Source organism: Chinchilla lanigera, unplaced genomic scaffold, assembly GCF_000276665.1.
Source record: "Chinchilla lanigera isolate Chin_1 unplaced genomic scaffold, ChiLan1.0 scaffold00146, whole genome shotgun sequence".
In the NCBI taxonomy this organism is placed as follows: Eukaryota; Metazoa; Chordata; class Mammalia; order Rodentia; family Chinchillidae; genus Chinchilla; species Chinchilla lanigera.
The window spans coordinates 1,257,944-1,273,108 of NW_004955547.1; the positions used below are offsets into that span (position 1 = coordinate 1,257,944).

At 44.4% G+C, this 15,165-nt stretch overlaps 1 protein-coding gene across 2 annotated transcripts in view; it reads left to right on the forward strand.

The window, feature by feature from the left end:
* Positions 1-5,344: 5,344 nt before the first annotated feature.
* Atf1 (activating transcription factor 1) overlaps positions 5,345-15,165 on the forward strand; it is a gene marked incomplete at its 5' end in the record, with an annotated part of 36,238 nt that continues 26,417 nt past the window's right edge. Inside the window, 2 exon segments of one of the 2 annotated variants that reach the window (XM_013508455.1) lie at positions 5,345-5,443; positions 14,606-14,725. In XM_013508455.1, coding sequence (XP_013363909.1) covers positions 5,345-5,443; positions 14,606-14,725 — 219 coding nt within the window. 2 annotated transcript variants of the gene reach the window in all.

A 15,165-nucleotide genomic window follows, 5' to 3' on the forward strand; every position in this document is an offset into this window, starting at 1 on the left:
GCGAGCGGGCGGCGCTGCGGTCGCCGTGCATGTCCGCGGCTGCCTCTGAGCGCCCCGGGTGGCGCGGGCGGTAACGTCTGCGAGCGCCCCAAACCCTCCGGGCGCCCTGCTCAGGCCGGCGCGCCCCGCGGAGAGCCTGCTCAGGCCGGCAGGACGCGCCTGAGCCCTGGAGTTTTGTTGCCAAGAAACGCGCGTTTGGCCGAAACGGCGGGTTTTTCCCTGGGACCACAACGCAGCTAACTCCGTCGCAATCAGCCCGTTCTGTCGTCCCAAAGCCGAGTGTAATAGCTCTACTAGTACTGGAGTCTGGACGGGTGGTGGCGCACAGCAGTAACTCAGCACGCGGGAGGCTGAGGCAGGAGGATTGCAAGCTTGAGTCTCAGCTGGGCGAGTTAGACCCTTTTCGAGGCCGGCCTGGGCTACACAGTGAGAGCTTGTCTCCAAAACAACACCGCAGCAAAAACAGGCCGGAGTTTGTCTTGGAGGGCTGTTTCCTGTGTAGGTCCCTCAGTACTGCTGTGTCACCGGTAGGTGGTACCGTACTCCCTTCAAAAAATGCACTTCCATGTCGTCTCCTGGTTGCCACCTCTCCTGTTTGGTGTGGTGTCTTTTTACTTCAGTTGCTCCGTTGTAACCCCGGTGTGAAGTAAATCTCTTAAGAATGCTTTCTGTTTTATTTTTTAAATTTTTATTTATTTGTTGGTCTTTTTGAGTCAGGGCCTCCCTATGCAGTTCAGGCTAGCCTTGAACTCACTTTGTAGCCAGGCTGGTCTCGAACTCAGCGATCCTCCTGCCTCAGCCTGGGAGTGCTGGGATTACAGGCGTGCGCCACCACGCCCGGCTCAGTGTTCAGTTTTAATGAGTAGATGTATCTAAGTAAAACGTGATGTGTTTGGCATGAGTCAGTGTGAAGGCGCTGGTGCCCCACTAGGAATGGGGTGTGGTCTTGGACTCCCTGGCGTAGGGCTTGCTTTCTGTTGGGGGGACGGGAAGGCCGTGCTGAGTGCTGAAGGCACAGTCGGCCTGCTGGACCACTGGCCAAGTCTGAGAAGCACCTGTGACCGTAACTCTTAGACAGCTGCGGGAAGTAGGAGAAGGAGCTTAGAAAGGAGAGAGGCCTGTTGGAGGATCTGAAAAGAGTTAGTGCGGGTTTCGGGCAAACAAAAGTAAGAAAAAACGACACCACAGCGTGAGAGTGGGCTGCTGTCAGGAAAACCCAGGGGCGAAGATTCCGGGGGGTAAGAGCAAGTTTGAGGGGCTGGTCGCAGTTGTGGAAATCTTTGCCGCGCCAGGGACTGAGTCTGTCCTCGAGCTGTCATCGTTCAGCGTCCTCTACCAGTGAGAAACTAAGTACTGGCCTTAGTTAGTGCTGCTTGCTGTGTACTGCAGGAAGGCCTCGCGTGTCCTTTGGCAGTTTAACAGCGGGGAAACGGCAGAACAGTTAGCACATCCTGGTATTAAGTAACCTTGTTAGAAACGCGCCGTAAACACGGGACAGGCGTTAAGAGCAGGCGCAGTTAGGAAAGGTGATTTGAGGGCGTTCTTGGAAGGCAGGACTGTAGGTTTCCATTGGAACAGGTTTAGCTGCAGGTCTTTCATCCAACTGTTACTGTGGGACTCATCATAAATAACAGTTTCTCTGAGTTCCCTTCCTTTCCTTCCTCCCTTCCTTCTTTCCCTCCTCTTCTCCCTTTCCTTCCTTCTATCCCTCTTTCCCTCCCTCCTTTCCTCCCTCCCTTCTCAGAGACAGGGTCACACCATGTAGACCAGGCTGGCTTCAGACTCTCAGTGATCTGCCTCAGCCTTGCAAGAGTGCTGGGATTACAGGTGTGGGCCACCACGCCAGCTAGAGTCTTGATTTACATATCTCTAAAATAGAAAAATCAAAGAGATGACATCATAAAATTGGTAGGAGTTGGCATGGTGTCACAAGCCTGTCATCCTAGCACTCTGAGAAGCTGAGGCAGGAGGAACCCTGCCTGGGGAGTTTAGCAATTTAGCCAGACCCTGTCTGAAAATAAAGAAGGGCTGGGGATGTAACTCATTGCAGAAGCCCAGGATTCGAACTTAGGTACTTAATAAAGTAAAATGCTCTTACAGGGCTGGGGTATAGCTCAGTGGTGAAGTAGTAGCCTAGCTTGCTTTCAGCCCTGGGTATGATCCCCTGCACCTCAAAACAGAACAAAAACTTTAGTTTGATATTACATAGTTTATAGGGTTCCTTTCTTTGCATATTTCCTCAGAAATATCCTGCATATCCCTACAGTTCTATAAGTCGGCAAATTCTGAGTTCCCTAAATTAATTCCATTGATGGTGCCTTTTCTTTTCTTTTTTTATTTTTTGGCACCAAGGTCTTGCTTTGTAGTTCAGGCTGGCCTTGAGCTGATTATGCAGCCCAGGTTGGCCTCAAACTCAGCAGTCCTCCTGTCTCCAGAGTGTTGGACAGTAGGCGTGTACTACCATGACTGGCTTCTATGTTAAACAGTTTTTTTTTAAAAAAAATTGTTATTCTTAACCTCAGTTTTAGGAATAATAGTTTTTTGTTTTTTGTTTTTTCTAAATCGAGTAAATAAAGGTTATACCCCACAGAAGGGAGCTGGCAGGGATGATACAGAGGTTCAAGGCCGGTCTGGACTAATAGTGAGACCCTGTCTCAAAAAATGAGACCCCAGAATTTTGGATCCTCTTGCCTCAGCCCCTAGAATGCTGGGATGGCATATGCCCTTACGCCTGACTTTAAAAAAAATTTTAATTGTGTAAGGTACATATGAAATTTACCATTTTAACAGTTTTTAAATGTACAGTTGAGGGCTGGGGATATAGCTCAGTGGCACAAACACCTGCCTGGCAAGCGTAGGGTTGTGAGTTCAATTCCCAGTACCAAAAAATAAAAAATAAATGTACAGTTTAAATACATTTGTAGTGTTGCACAACTAACCTCTGGAACTTTTTTCCCCTCATGCTAGGGGGGATTGAGTCCTGGCCCTTTACTCTGAGATACATCCTCAACCCCTGCCTTTTTTTAAAATTCTGAGACAGGGTCTTCCAAAGTCAATCCTGCCTCAGTCTACCACAGTGCTGGGATTATAGGCATGTCCCACCATTTCTGGCTCTAGAACTTTTTCATGCCCATTAAATGACTGAATTTTCTGCCCTAATGCTTAGCAGCTGCCATGTATTTTCTGCCTCTTACTTTGCTCTAGATACTGCACATGAGTGGAATTATACAGTATTTGTCTTTTTGTGACTGGCTTATTTCACTTGTAATATACCCAGGTTTCACCTGTGTTGTAACATGTGCCAGGAATTTCTAATTTCTTATATGTAAAACTGAGTGATATTCCACTGTGTGTCTGTACCACATTTGTTTATCTATCCCTCTCATTATGAACGTGTGGGATGCTCCTACCTTTTGGCTACTGCGTCGTGTTCCTGTGATCATATCTGTGTACAAAGATCTCTTCAGACCTTGCTTTCAGTTCGTTTGGAGATACGTCTGAGAGGGGAAATTACTGTCTCATTTGGTAACTCTGTTTTAAATTTTGGGGGTTTGTTGTTTTTGTCTGTCTTTTTGAGACAGGGTTTCATTATGCAGTTCAGGCTGGCCTTGAATTCACCTTGTAGCCCAGGCTGGCCTGGAACTTGCCTCAGCCTCCTGAGTGCTGGGATTATAAACGTTAGATATACACCACCACAGCCATGCCTGGCTTGTTTTTAATATTTTTGAGGAACCACTGCACTGTTTTCCAAAGAAGCCACCTTACATTTCCACCAGCACAGTAGTACAAGAGTTCCACTTTGTCCCACATCCTTACCAACACTTATTTTTGGATTTGGCATTAGCCATTTTAATAGGTGTGAGGTGATATGTTGTGATTTTAATTTCCTTAAAGATTAGAGATGTTGAGCATCTTCGAATACGCATGCTAACTAGCTATTTCTTTTTAAAGTATTTTTGCATATATAAAGCACCTTTATTCTCCCATCTCATGCCAGTCTCTGTTAGTGTTTCTCTTCCTATTTGACATACTGAGTCTCTTACAGTTTACTTATTTACATTCTTACTGAGCTTTCATATCCCACAGTTGTCTTCAGCAGGCATATCCAAGCTTTTGGCTTGTCTGGCCCCATTGGGTGAAGAGGAATTGTCTTGGGCCACATATAGAATAAATATCTTTGTATATAATTAATAAAACTTCCTATATTTCTTATTATAACCTTTTTAAAAAGAGGCAGATTGAGCTGGGCATGGTGGTGAACACCTGTAATCCCAGTGTTTGGGAGGCTGAGACCAGAGGATCACCATGAGTTCAAGGCCAGCCTGAGCTACATTGTGAGTTCAGGCCCAAAAGGTGAGACCCTATCAATGAGTCAGTAAATAAATAAACAGAGGCAGATTGGATATGCCTCATCCAGACCTGTAAAACTACTGCAGGTCGAGTGTGGTAGTGCACGCCTGTAATCCCAGCACTCAGGAGGCTGAGGCAGGAGGATTGTTGCGAGTTCAAGACTAGCCTGGGCTACAAAGTGAGCTCAAGGCCAGCCTGAACTGCATGCGAGACCCTGTCTCAAAAAGACCCCCCCCCAAAAAAAAAAAAAAAAAAACCTCTGCAGGCAGTTTTATTTGTTCAACTTTTACTGAATAAATTATCTGTGAAATTGTATGTGTAATCAGAAACTCTTCCTTAGAGTGAAGAAAGGAATACATGTGTACATGGACAGGAAGAGTCATACTTTTTGAATGGGATAACATTTGAAAATTTAGTAACAATAATTTATGTACGTATGTACCATTGATTAAATTTAAACATGTTTTTGGGTGTGTTAGAATTCAAAAAACTGCCGGGCATGGTACACATGCCTGTGATCCCAGTTACTTGGGAGGCTGAGGAAGGAGGGTCACAAGTAAAATATAAGGCCAGACTGGGAAATTTAGCAAGAACCTTGTCCCAGTGTTTCAAAAAGGTAAAAAAGGGTGGGAATGTAGCTCAGTGTTGCCTGGATTCAGCTCACCAGTATTGCCAAAAAAATTTGTTTTCAACAAATGTAAAAGAATGTGCAAGGAAAAGTTTCTTTTCTATCCGTGTACCATCCCTGCCAGCTCCCTTCTGTGGAGGCAACCAAGTGATTGATTTATTGTATGTTACGTTATTTTGAGACAGGGTCTCACTTTGTAGTCCAGGCTGGCCTCAAACTCGGCGCTCCTCTTGCGTCAGCCTCCTGCGTGCTGGGATTACAGGGGGGCACCATCATGTCCAGCAAAAATGGTTAATTTTTACATGACTTTATTATGTGTGATAAATGTTCTGTAGCACCTTTTAACTGTTTGTTTTTCTCTTCCAGTTGATTATGGAAGATTCTCACAAGAATAACACTTCAGAGACTTCAACTCAACCTGCTGCAACCATTCAGGGAGCTCATATTTCTCATATTGCTCAGCAGGTAAGACAAGGACCAGCCAGAACATTGAGTTAGTTAGGAATATTTTATGTGTAGATTAATCTTTTATTTCAGATCTCTTATTGCCGATGTTCAGAAAAAGAACCAAGTAAAGCACGAATTTAAAAATGTTGAAGAGGGAAGGTAGACCTTTTTATATTTATTTTTTGCCATGCTTGGGATTGAACCTAGGGCCTTTGCACTGAGCTACATTTTCAGGCCTTATATTTATTTTGAGAGAGGGTCTTGCTGAGTCACTGAATTGCCCAGACTGCTGATACTTACAACCCTGCTGTCCTAGCATTCCAGAGAGTTGGGATTGCAGTTGTGCACCACCACACCTGATTTGATTTAAACAAAATTTTTTGCGGGGGGAATGGGTATTTTGAGACAAGGTCTTGCTGTGTAGTTCAGGGTGGGGTTGAACTTAACTAGGCTGGCCTCGAACTCACGGAGATCCTCCTGATTTAGCCTCCCCAGTGCTGGAATTAATAGCGGTGTGCCACCATGCCTGGCTTGATTTTTTTTTTTTTTTTTTTTTTGGTCTTTCTGAGACAGAGTTTTACTAGTCTGGCCTTGAACTCACTTTGTAGCCCAGACTGGTCTTGAACTTGCAATAATCTTCCTGCCTCAGCCTCACAAGTGCTGGGATTACAGGCATGTGCCACCATGCCCAGCTTGATTTAAATTTTTAAGACCTTTTGTTTTGTTTTTGGTGGTACAGGAGATTTACCTTAGGCCTCCTCTGCACTAAGCAACATCTCCAGCCCTTTTTAATTTATTTTTTGATAGTCTTGCTAAGTTGTCCAGGCTAACCTCAGATTTGGCATCTTCTGCTTCAGCCTCCTGAGCAACTGGGACTGTAGGTGTGCACTACTGTGCCCAAGTTTTATTTTATACAAAGTATATTAAGAGTTGTTTGTTTTTTTTTTTTAAATATGGACTTCTCAAACTTTGAAGTAGATTTCATTTTATATGGTACACAGTTACTTAGATTTTTTTCCAGACTACTTTTGTTGGAATATCAGAGAAACAGGAAAAATACTGTTTTGTTTTGTTTTTTTTAATTTAACTTGAAACAGATTAACAGTTTCTGGAAGTTAACCATCTTTATTTTGACAGATTCATCATGAACATATTGGAAATCATTTTGCTGAACTGGGAAATAGGCATATTCATTAGAGAATTTAACTAAATTGCCAGGGATGCATATTGTAGTATGTAGATAATATTGTTTATTTCAAACCGTGTAATCCTTACAACTAACCCACTCCAAGGAAAATGACTGACAGTATTTGCTGCAAGGGATAAGATTTGAATTTTCACATGAAAATGAGAATTGTGGAAAATACCTTCCCAGTATTGACAGACTTTTGGTTACAAAATTGTCTTACAAAATTAGGCACAGGTGCAAGAGCCATTCACAGTGCAAGACAGACCAACAGTTGGTTACTCTTTGTTTTGTTTTGTTTGACACAGGATCTTTATTATTATTATTACTATTTTTCTTTTTTTTTTTTTTGTCTTTTTGAGACAGGGTCTTGCTATGCAGTTCAGGCTGGCCTTGAGCTCACTTTGTGACCCAGGCTGGTCTCAAACTTGCAATGATCCTCCTGTCTCACCCTCCTGAGTGCTGGGATTACAGGCATGCGCCACCACACCCAGCTGACACAGAATCTTGCAGCCTAGTATAGTCTGGCTGTGTAGCCCAGGTTGGCTTCCTGAGTGCCGCCATGACTGGCACTAGATGGATAGATTTTTTTTTTTTTTGGACCCATAGATTTTAATACTAACAATATAAAAAGTCCAGGTTGTACATGGGGCTAACTTTTAAGAAATTACAATGTGCTGAGTTTTGCTATTATATCAGTAGCTATGCACTGTTACTGAAAAAAACCATTGAAACTCTCACTTTTTCTTTTTTTTGGTTTTTTTTTTCCCCCGGTATCAGGAATCGAACTCATGACCTTGCGCTTGCCAGGCAAGAGCTGTGCCGCTGAGCTAAAACCCTAGTCCTGTGCCGCTGAGCTAAAACCCTTTTTTTTTTTTTTTCATGTAAAACTCTCACCTTTTCTAACTAGCAGCTGGTACAAAGTTAGATTTCCTGCATGTAACTCAACCAAAGCAACGTATTTATCATAGTATCAGGAGAGAATTCTGTTTTCTTTTAAGCATAGACATAAAGAGATAAGTAAAACAATGCCATTTCTCTCACAGTTTTTTGAGAAAATACGTTAATGGAACTGTAAACATGTAATGGGTTTGTGATTATTGGTTTAAAATGAACTGTTACGCTGGGCATGATGGCACAGGCCTGTAATCTCAGCAGTCAGGAAACTTAGGCAGAGGATCCCGGAGTTTGAGGCTAGCCTGGGCTACATAGAGAATTGAAAAGCAGCCTGAACATAGGGAAACCTGTCTTTATTTAAAAAGCAAAACAAAAACCAAACCTAAATTGTTAGGTATTTTTAAATACCTTGTGATGTGAGGGGGTCTTCTTTGATTTTTAAAAGTGTAAGAAGAGCCAGGTATGATATGTATGCTGCTGATCCTAGCATTTGGGAGGCGGAGGCAGCAAGATTGCAGGTTTGAGGCCAGCTTGGGCAATTTAACAAGACCCTGTCTCAAAATAAAAGAAGGGCTGGGGATGTAGCCTAGTGGCAGAGCACTTGCCTAGCAAGTGTAAGGCCCTGCAGTTGATCCCCAGCCCTGAAAAAAAAAGAAAGCATCCTTTACAGAAATCTTTCATTTCACTTGCTTTATATATTTCAGTTATTTTGATTAGATGTGAATTTTTTCATGTTTTCTCAGAAACACTTACAATGAAGTCTAGAATAAGCACATTTCTGGATGGTGAATCATTTCATCTTGATTTTATTTGTTTATTTATTTATTTATTTATTGTTTTTCTGAGACAGTCTCACTGTGCAGTTCAGGCTGGCCTTGAGCTCACTGTGTAGCCCAGGTTGGTCTCAAACTTGCAATGATCCGCCTGCCTCAGCCTCCTGCGTGCCGCCATACCCAGCTAGGATCTTTTCAAAAAGCTACATTCCCAGCCCTTATTTATTTTTATTTGGAGATAGTGTCTTGCTAATACTGCCCAGGTGGGGCTGAAACTTGGAATTCTCCCGTCTCGGCCTCTCACAGAGTACTGGGATACAGGCAGGAGCACCCATACTATGTTCTGTTGGTCAGTAGCAAGTTACAAATTTTGTTCTATGGTTACCAGGTTTTGGGATGGTGGAGTATCTTTCCCGAGGTGGTTTCTAGGTTCTTTCTGTCTTGAGCAAAAAATTAGTCAAGACAAGCACAAACGGGGCTGGGGATTTAGCTCAGCGGCACAGTGCCTGCCTGGCAAGCGCAACATCATGAGTTTGATTCCCGGTACCAGAAAAAACAAAGAAAAAAAAAGCATAAACGGTAGCAAAGTTTTATTAAAGGTAGGGAAAGGAACAGGTTCTGCCGAGTAAGTTTGGCCCAGGTAAAGCTAGGAAAAGAAGCACATCCTATAGTGTGAGGGTGGCCACCATGCAAGAGAGAACACAATGGCAAAAAAAGTCTGTGCACTGTCCTTTTTGTGTCGCCCACTCCTCAGGCTGACATCAGGTCTAGGCCGTCCTATCAAAAACCTGCCTGAGTTCCCACAAGAAGGCCGTGTGCAAGGCCTTGGGAACTGTTCTGTGTACCTGAAATCTTGTCACGCCACCTTTCCCTGCCGGCTTTGCCAGGCTGTAATCTGTCAGAACCATACTGAGGATGAGCCAGCCGTTGAAATTCTTGGATAGTGAATTTAAAATAACAGTGAGTCATATATCATTAGTGGGCAAAGTAGGCAACACGCATGAACAGATGAAAAATTTGAGCGGAAAGGTGGAAACTATGAAAAAGTCAAATGGAGATGGTAGAGACAAAAGCAATGATGCAGATGAGGTAGTGCTGGGGTTTATTAGTAGGCTGGACACACACAGCTGAATTTGAAGACAGGCCAGTAGAAACTGCCCAAATGAAAAACAGACAGCAGAGCATCCAAGAACTGTGGGGCACTGTTTAATGTAGCTGTGATGAAAGTTATGAGATTACTGAGAGATGAATATAGTGAGCGGTGAGGACCAGGCTCTCATGTTTCGGCTTGTACTGTAAACATTTGTCCTTTGTAGCCTAAGTAGTGCTACATGTTTTGCATTTTGTGCTGTTGTGAATTGCGCTGTGTAAAATGGCTCCGCAGCATAGTGCTTCAGTGCTGTGTGCCTGTGGAATTGATGTGTCTTAGGGAGAAAGTGCCTATAGAGAAGTTCCTTTCCAGCGCCTGCCTGGCAAGTGCAGGGCCCTGAGTTGAGTTAACAACAACAACAAAAAAGGTAAGTTTCTTTCAGGCCTGAGTCGTAGGGTTGTTGACCATGAGTTCAGTGTGAACAAATTTGTACATACAAGGGGTGATGGGAAAATACGGTGAACGTTTAAATTTTTTAAATTTACTACAGTAATAAGTTAATCCTCATATTCTCCCTCGCTTAGAACATACTTATTCTATTGTTTCTGCTGCTGTCTGAAGCAGCTCTCAAAGCCCTTTTTGGTGAGTATCTTTATGAGGTATCATAAAATAGACAGTGAACACTGATGCGAGTGCCAGTCAGAGGAAAGGCAGGGTTGTAAAAACATTGCAGTGTGTCTCACTCTCCTATTCACTGGGTCTGGCACTCATACACTTGGGGCTCTTCCCCAAAGTCAAAATGACTACGGAAGGTAAACATTTTGAATCAGTTCAGGGCATCAAGGCAACCACAACAGCACGAAAGACCCTCGCAAAAAAGGACTTCAGAACTGCTTCAGAGAGTGGCAAGAACCATGGGATAAGTGTTTTAGAAAAGAAGGGCAGGTTGTGTGTGTCTGTGTGTGTGTAAGACAGATTGGTACTGTGTAGCCCAGGTTGGCCTTGAGCCTTGGTGGTCTTCCACCAGGATTACGGGTATACACTACCATGCCTCGCTGAGGGGGAGGTTTTTTTTTTCTGGTCTTTTTGAGACAGGGTTTGCTGTGCAGTTCAGGCTGGCCTTGACCTCACTTTGTAGCCCAGGCTGGCCTCCAACTCTTGGTGATCTTCTTGCCTCAGCCTCCTGAGTGCTGGAATGACAGACATATGCCCCCGTGCCCAGCCAGGGGGCTAGTTTTTGAGGAGCATTAATGGAATGTGTCTTTGAGTGTAATTTTTTTATTTATACACACCTAATATTATCTAAGATATCCTTCAATAGAAACACACAAAACAAGGTTATATGTTGGCCATTTGATGAAAATGTATTCCAGTATTTCCCTAGGAGCAGTGGCTCAGTAATTACTAATTCATTGTATGTGGCAGTTTTTTGTCTACCACAGATACAGTAACGGTAATCAAGTAGGTTTTGCAGTGGTTCATTGAAGAGTATTTCAGTGGAGGTAGAGGTGGAGAGCTAATTTGATACAGAAGGTGTGGAAAGGTAAAGGGGGAAATGAGTGGACAAACTATATAACAACTACTGAATGAAAGGCCAGATCCTTGAGCTAAGAAGTGAAGTTGTCTTCAGACTGAGGCAAGAGGATCACCACGAGTTAGAGGCCAGGGACAGGGTTCATGCATCCATGGTAGGTAGGTGTCAGCTACTGAGCTGCAGCCCAGGCTTCTTCCTCCAGTATGTTTTTGAACACATTGTCAACCCAGGGTCTAAATAAGAAACATACTGTATATATAGGCTCCTTTTCCCACCTTCCAACTATTTTGCTTTTACTTTGTTGTAATAGTGCTGTAAAAAAACAGTATGAGTTCTTTTTACAAAGGGAGAAATTGAGGCCTTGTGAAGGTAAATAATTAGTGTCACAAAAGCTAATGGGTGCCTTGAGGCCAAGCCTGTCTAACTCCAGTGCCTGCAGCCTTTCTAGAGGTAGTTGAATTTGGATTGAAATTGCCTAAGTAGAGGCTTCTTTCCCATGCCACTCTGTTTAAACTCCGTCCCTCCTCCCCCTTTTTTATTTGTCTTTTTGAGACAAGGTCTCGTCATGCAGTTTAGGCTGGTTTTGAACTCACTTAGTAGCCCAGGCTGGCTTCGAACTCTCAACGATCCTTCTGCCTCAGCCTCTCAAGTGCTGGGATAGCAGGCGTGTGCCACCACACCTGGCTCTCCTCCCCGTCTTTCTTACCCAGGTGTTTATTGTCCTGTGTCATCTGATTAGGTAGTGTACTAGGCAGCTTCCCATTGCCTGTGACAATACCTGAGACCATATACAGTTTATTTGGCTTGTGGTTTCAGAGATTCAGCCTGTGGTCAGCTGCTCCATTGTTCGTAGGCCTCTGGCAAGGCAGAGGTGCTTCTTTATTTATTTTGTCTTTTTAAGACACGGTCTCGCTATGCAGTTCAAGCTGGCCTTGAGCTCACTTTGTAGCCCGGGCTGGCCGCGAACTCTCAGTGATCCTCCTGCCTCAGCCTCCCAAGTGCTGGGATTGCAAGAGACACTTCTGTGCTAGAAGAATCGTGCTCACCTTGAGGTAGTCAGGAAGTGGAGAGAGAGGGAGAAGGCTTAGGAGGGAAGAGGGCAGCAACCAGACACAGTCCCCCGGGCACGCCTTTGAGACCTGCCTCATCCATTTAGGTACCTCCTTCGAGTAACTTCATTGAGCCACGAGTCCAATGATCATTGTAGCCCTTTCTGATACAGCTGCTTCCCAGAAGCCCTCAGCTGGCACCCAAGCCATGGCCTCTGGGGGACGTTTCCATGTCCAAACAGCAGTTGCTAGGGTGAATGCTTGGAACTCAGTTCTGCCTTGAAGAATACCACGAAATTAGGGGCCTTTAGTCCTTCATTTTACCTAGAGCATTCTTTACAGATCATTTTCTTTCCACCTCTGCTGTCTTCTGGAGGGGAGTTCTGCAGCTGGCTGTAAAGCTGTGTGCTAATTGGCTCCACAGCTCTCAAGATCAGGAACTGCTGCTCTGTGGTAGCCACTAGCCACAAGTGGATATTTAAGTTTTAATTTAAGGTTAGATAAAATTAAAAAATCAATCTTTCAGTCACAAGCTATATTTCAGGTGGTTGATATTAACATGTAGTGGCCACATTAGAAAGCACCACCAACAGAGAACATTTCCATCACTGCAGAAAATTTTGTGAAGGACCAGCAGCTGCTGCTGTTCATGTCTCCTCTTTCCTCGTGGTGTGAGTCAAGCCTAGGTCTTGCACATCATAGGCAAACGCTCTACCACGGAGCTACGCCCCCAAACAAGGTCAGCTTCTTGTGCTCCCTTGAGGGGCCTTTGGGATTTAGATTGTCAGGTTTAGGGGAGGGGCGGATGCTGGGTTTGGTGGTGTGTGGGAGGCCTAGGCGGGGGGATGGCCGCACGTTTGAGGCCAGCCTGGGCTACCTAGTGAGTTCAAGGCCAACCTGCAGGACATAGCAAGGACCCCCATCTGCCGCCCGCAAAGAGAGAGAGAGTGGGGATGGGATGTTTCTGGGCTTTGAGACCTGGAATAGTGAGCGTTTTGTGAGACTAAAAGGACAGCGTTAATAAGAGGGGCAGCTAGGAGCTAAAATAAAATCTGGTGACTCTTGTCTACTCTCCACTGCCAGACCCTCAGTGTGCCCTGGGTCACAGGATTACCAGAAACCCTTGGGGAGTGATGGCTCGCAATCTTTATATGTGTAAGTTAACCCCACCCCAGAGTCGCCCCATTCTTAGAGTGGCTTCAGCTGCGTGTACTGGTAACTGTGGGGTAGACTGAAGACTTGTGAGTTCTGTCTCTTCAATTTCTGGATCTCTGAATGACAACTGGACGTTCGTTAGAGCCCGGAAGACAGATGGGGAAGGAGACTCAAGTGTGAACTGAGCTCAGCTCTTCTAAAGCAAAAGGTAGAGAGCTGTTTAAACACTCGGGTGTGTGAAAAGTGAAGGGGTGAACATACTAGGTGAGGGCGATCTGGCCGTGGGAGTGGCCCTCTGTGCTTGCTAAGTGGAGGTGATCAAAGTTAGGCTCCTGCTGTCCCACAGCGACGAGCAACAGGAACCCTATGTCAGAACACTATGCCCAGGTCATTGAGAAGGCCGTGTCTGTGTTGTGGAAGGTTTATACCACAAGGGACAGAAAAGGATTTACAGCTAAGTCCAGTCAGGTTCTGGTTGGAAGACACAGTACATCGTACTTTCGGCGTTGTTGAGCTTTCTCACGCATATAAGGAGACGAGGATCATCCAGAGGCATGGCTGAGCTGACAGGAGCCAAGGGGGACTGCGGTCAGGTCTCTTTCCGGCTGGGACTTAGGGCTGGATAGGTTGTTTGTGCTGAGTTTGCAGTTCTCAGTACATGGATAAAATTTTGCGTATAAAATTTCATCACCCTGGGCAATTTGGGGAATGAGGAGACTGGAGTTTAGCCCGGTCTGGGGAAGGGAAAGGACTTCCAGTGAAGGGAAGAGGACTGTTCTTGGGTCTAGTGCCAAGAAGGAACTTTCAGACCTGAAAAGCAGCCTGGGATTTTGTGATTTAAGTCCAAGAGGAAAGTATGACCCAGAGTAGTGTGGAGGAGGCAAGGCCTCTGTCCGCGAGTCACTTGAGGAAGCTGCTTGGAAGAGACAGTGTCTGTGAGGGGAGCCTCGTAACATGATAGGTGGGCTTTTCGTAGATTAGTGTTTGTTATGGTAGTCCCCCGAGTCCCTGTCAGACTCCCTCAGAAATCAGTTCTGATGTTAGTTTCAAGATACTGGCCTAACACTGGCATTTCTCGCACTTTGACTCTGGATTTCTTGGTTGGTTTCCACCAGACCTTCTCAGAATATATTCTGAAGAGCCTCCGTGTTTTTGCATAGTCACTTTTTCTGTCTGGAGTACCTTGTAGTCCTGCTTCCCTTCCGTGCCCACAGACACCCTTTTGTCCTTCAAGACCAGGTAGATTAATGCCCTTGCTTTGTTCCCCATAGTACAGTACTTTTTGTCTGTTATAGCTCTTACAATATTTGTTATAACTGGTTTGTACTCTCAGTCCCTCAGTTCAGTCTAAGTATAGAGGGAAATACTTAATGTTTGGTTAATGGATGTGATCGCATATAGTCAGTTTTGAAATGTGCTTTTCAGTGTTAACTCAGGTGTCTTGTGCACATAGGTACAAGATATATTTTGTTAATTGAATTTTTATTTGTTCTTAGATGTCATTAAGAGGATCTGCGCCAGTGACAGTTGTACCTCTTCCTGGAGAGCAAATACAGGTTCAGGGGGTCATCCAGACAGCTCAGTCTTCTGTAATTCACCCACCACACGTGCAAACGGTACAGATATTCAAAGATAGTGGTTGAGATTGGGGATTTTTATACCCCGAGTGGTCAGATACACTGAAGTTGCTATCGTTATGGTATTATAAACCAAGCTAACAAAGTTGTCTTGGAAATTAGACTATAGATCAAATGAGGCTAAGTCAAAAGCGTTAGAATTTCGGATTACATATGTGTAATGCCCAGTGAGATTATAACAGTTTTGAGAGGTTACTGCTAAAAATTAAGTAGACAAAAACTTTCTTTAGGGAAAGAATCCTTTTGTCTCAGTAATATCCTTCATGAGGGGAATTCTGAAGCAATGATAATGGTTTGAAAGTATTAGCAAAAGAAGTAACCGTCTATCTTATGCTTTGTGGAGTTCAAATCAGAGAGTTCTCTCACAGTAAGGGACATTTCTTACTTACATCTTTCTGCCTTCATGTTCACACCTGACA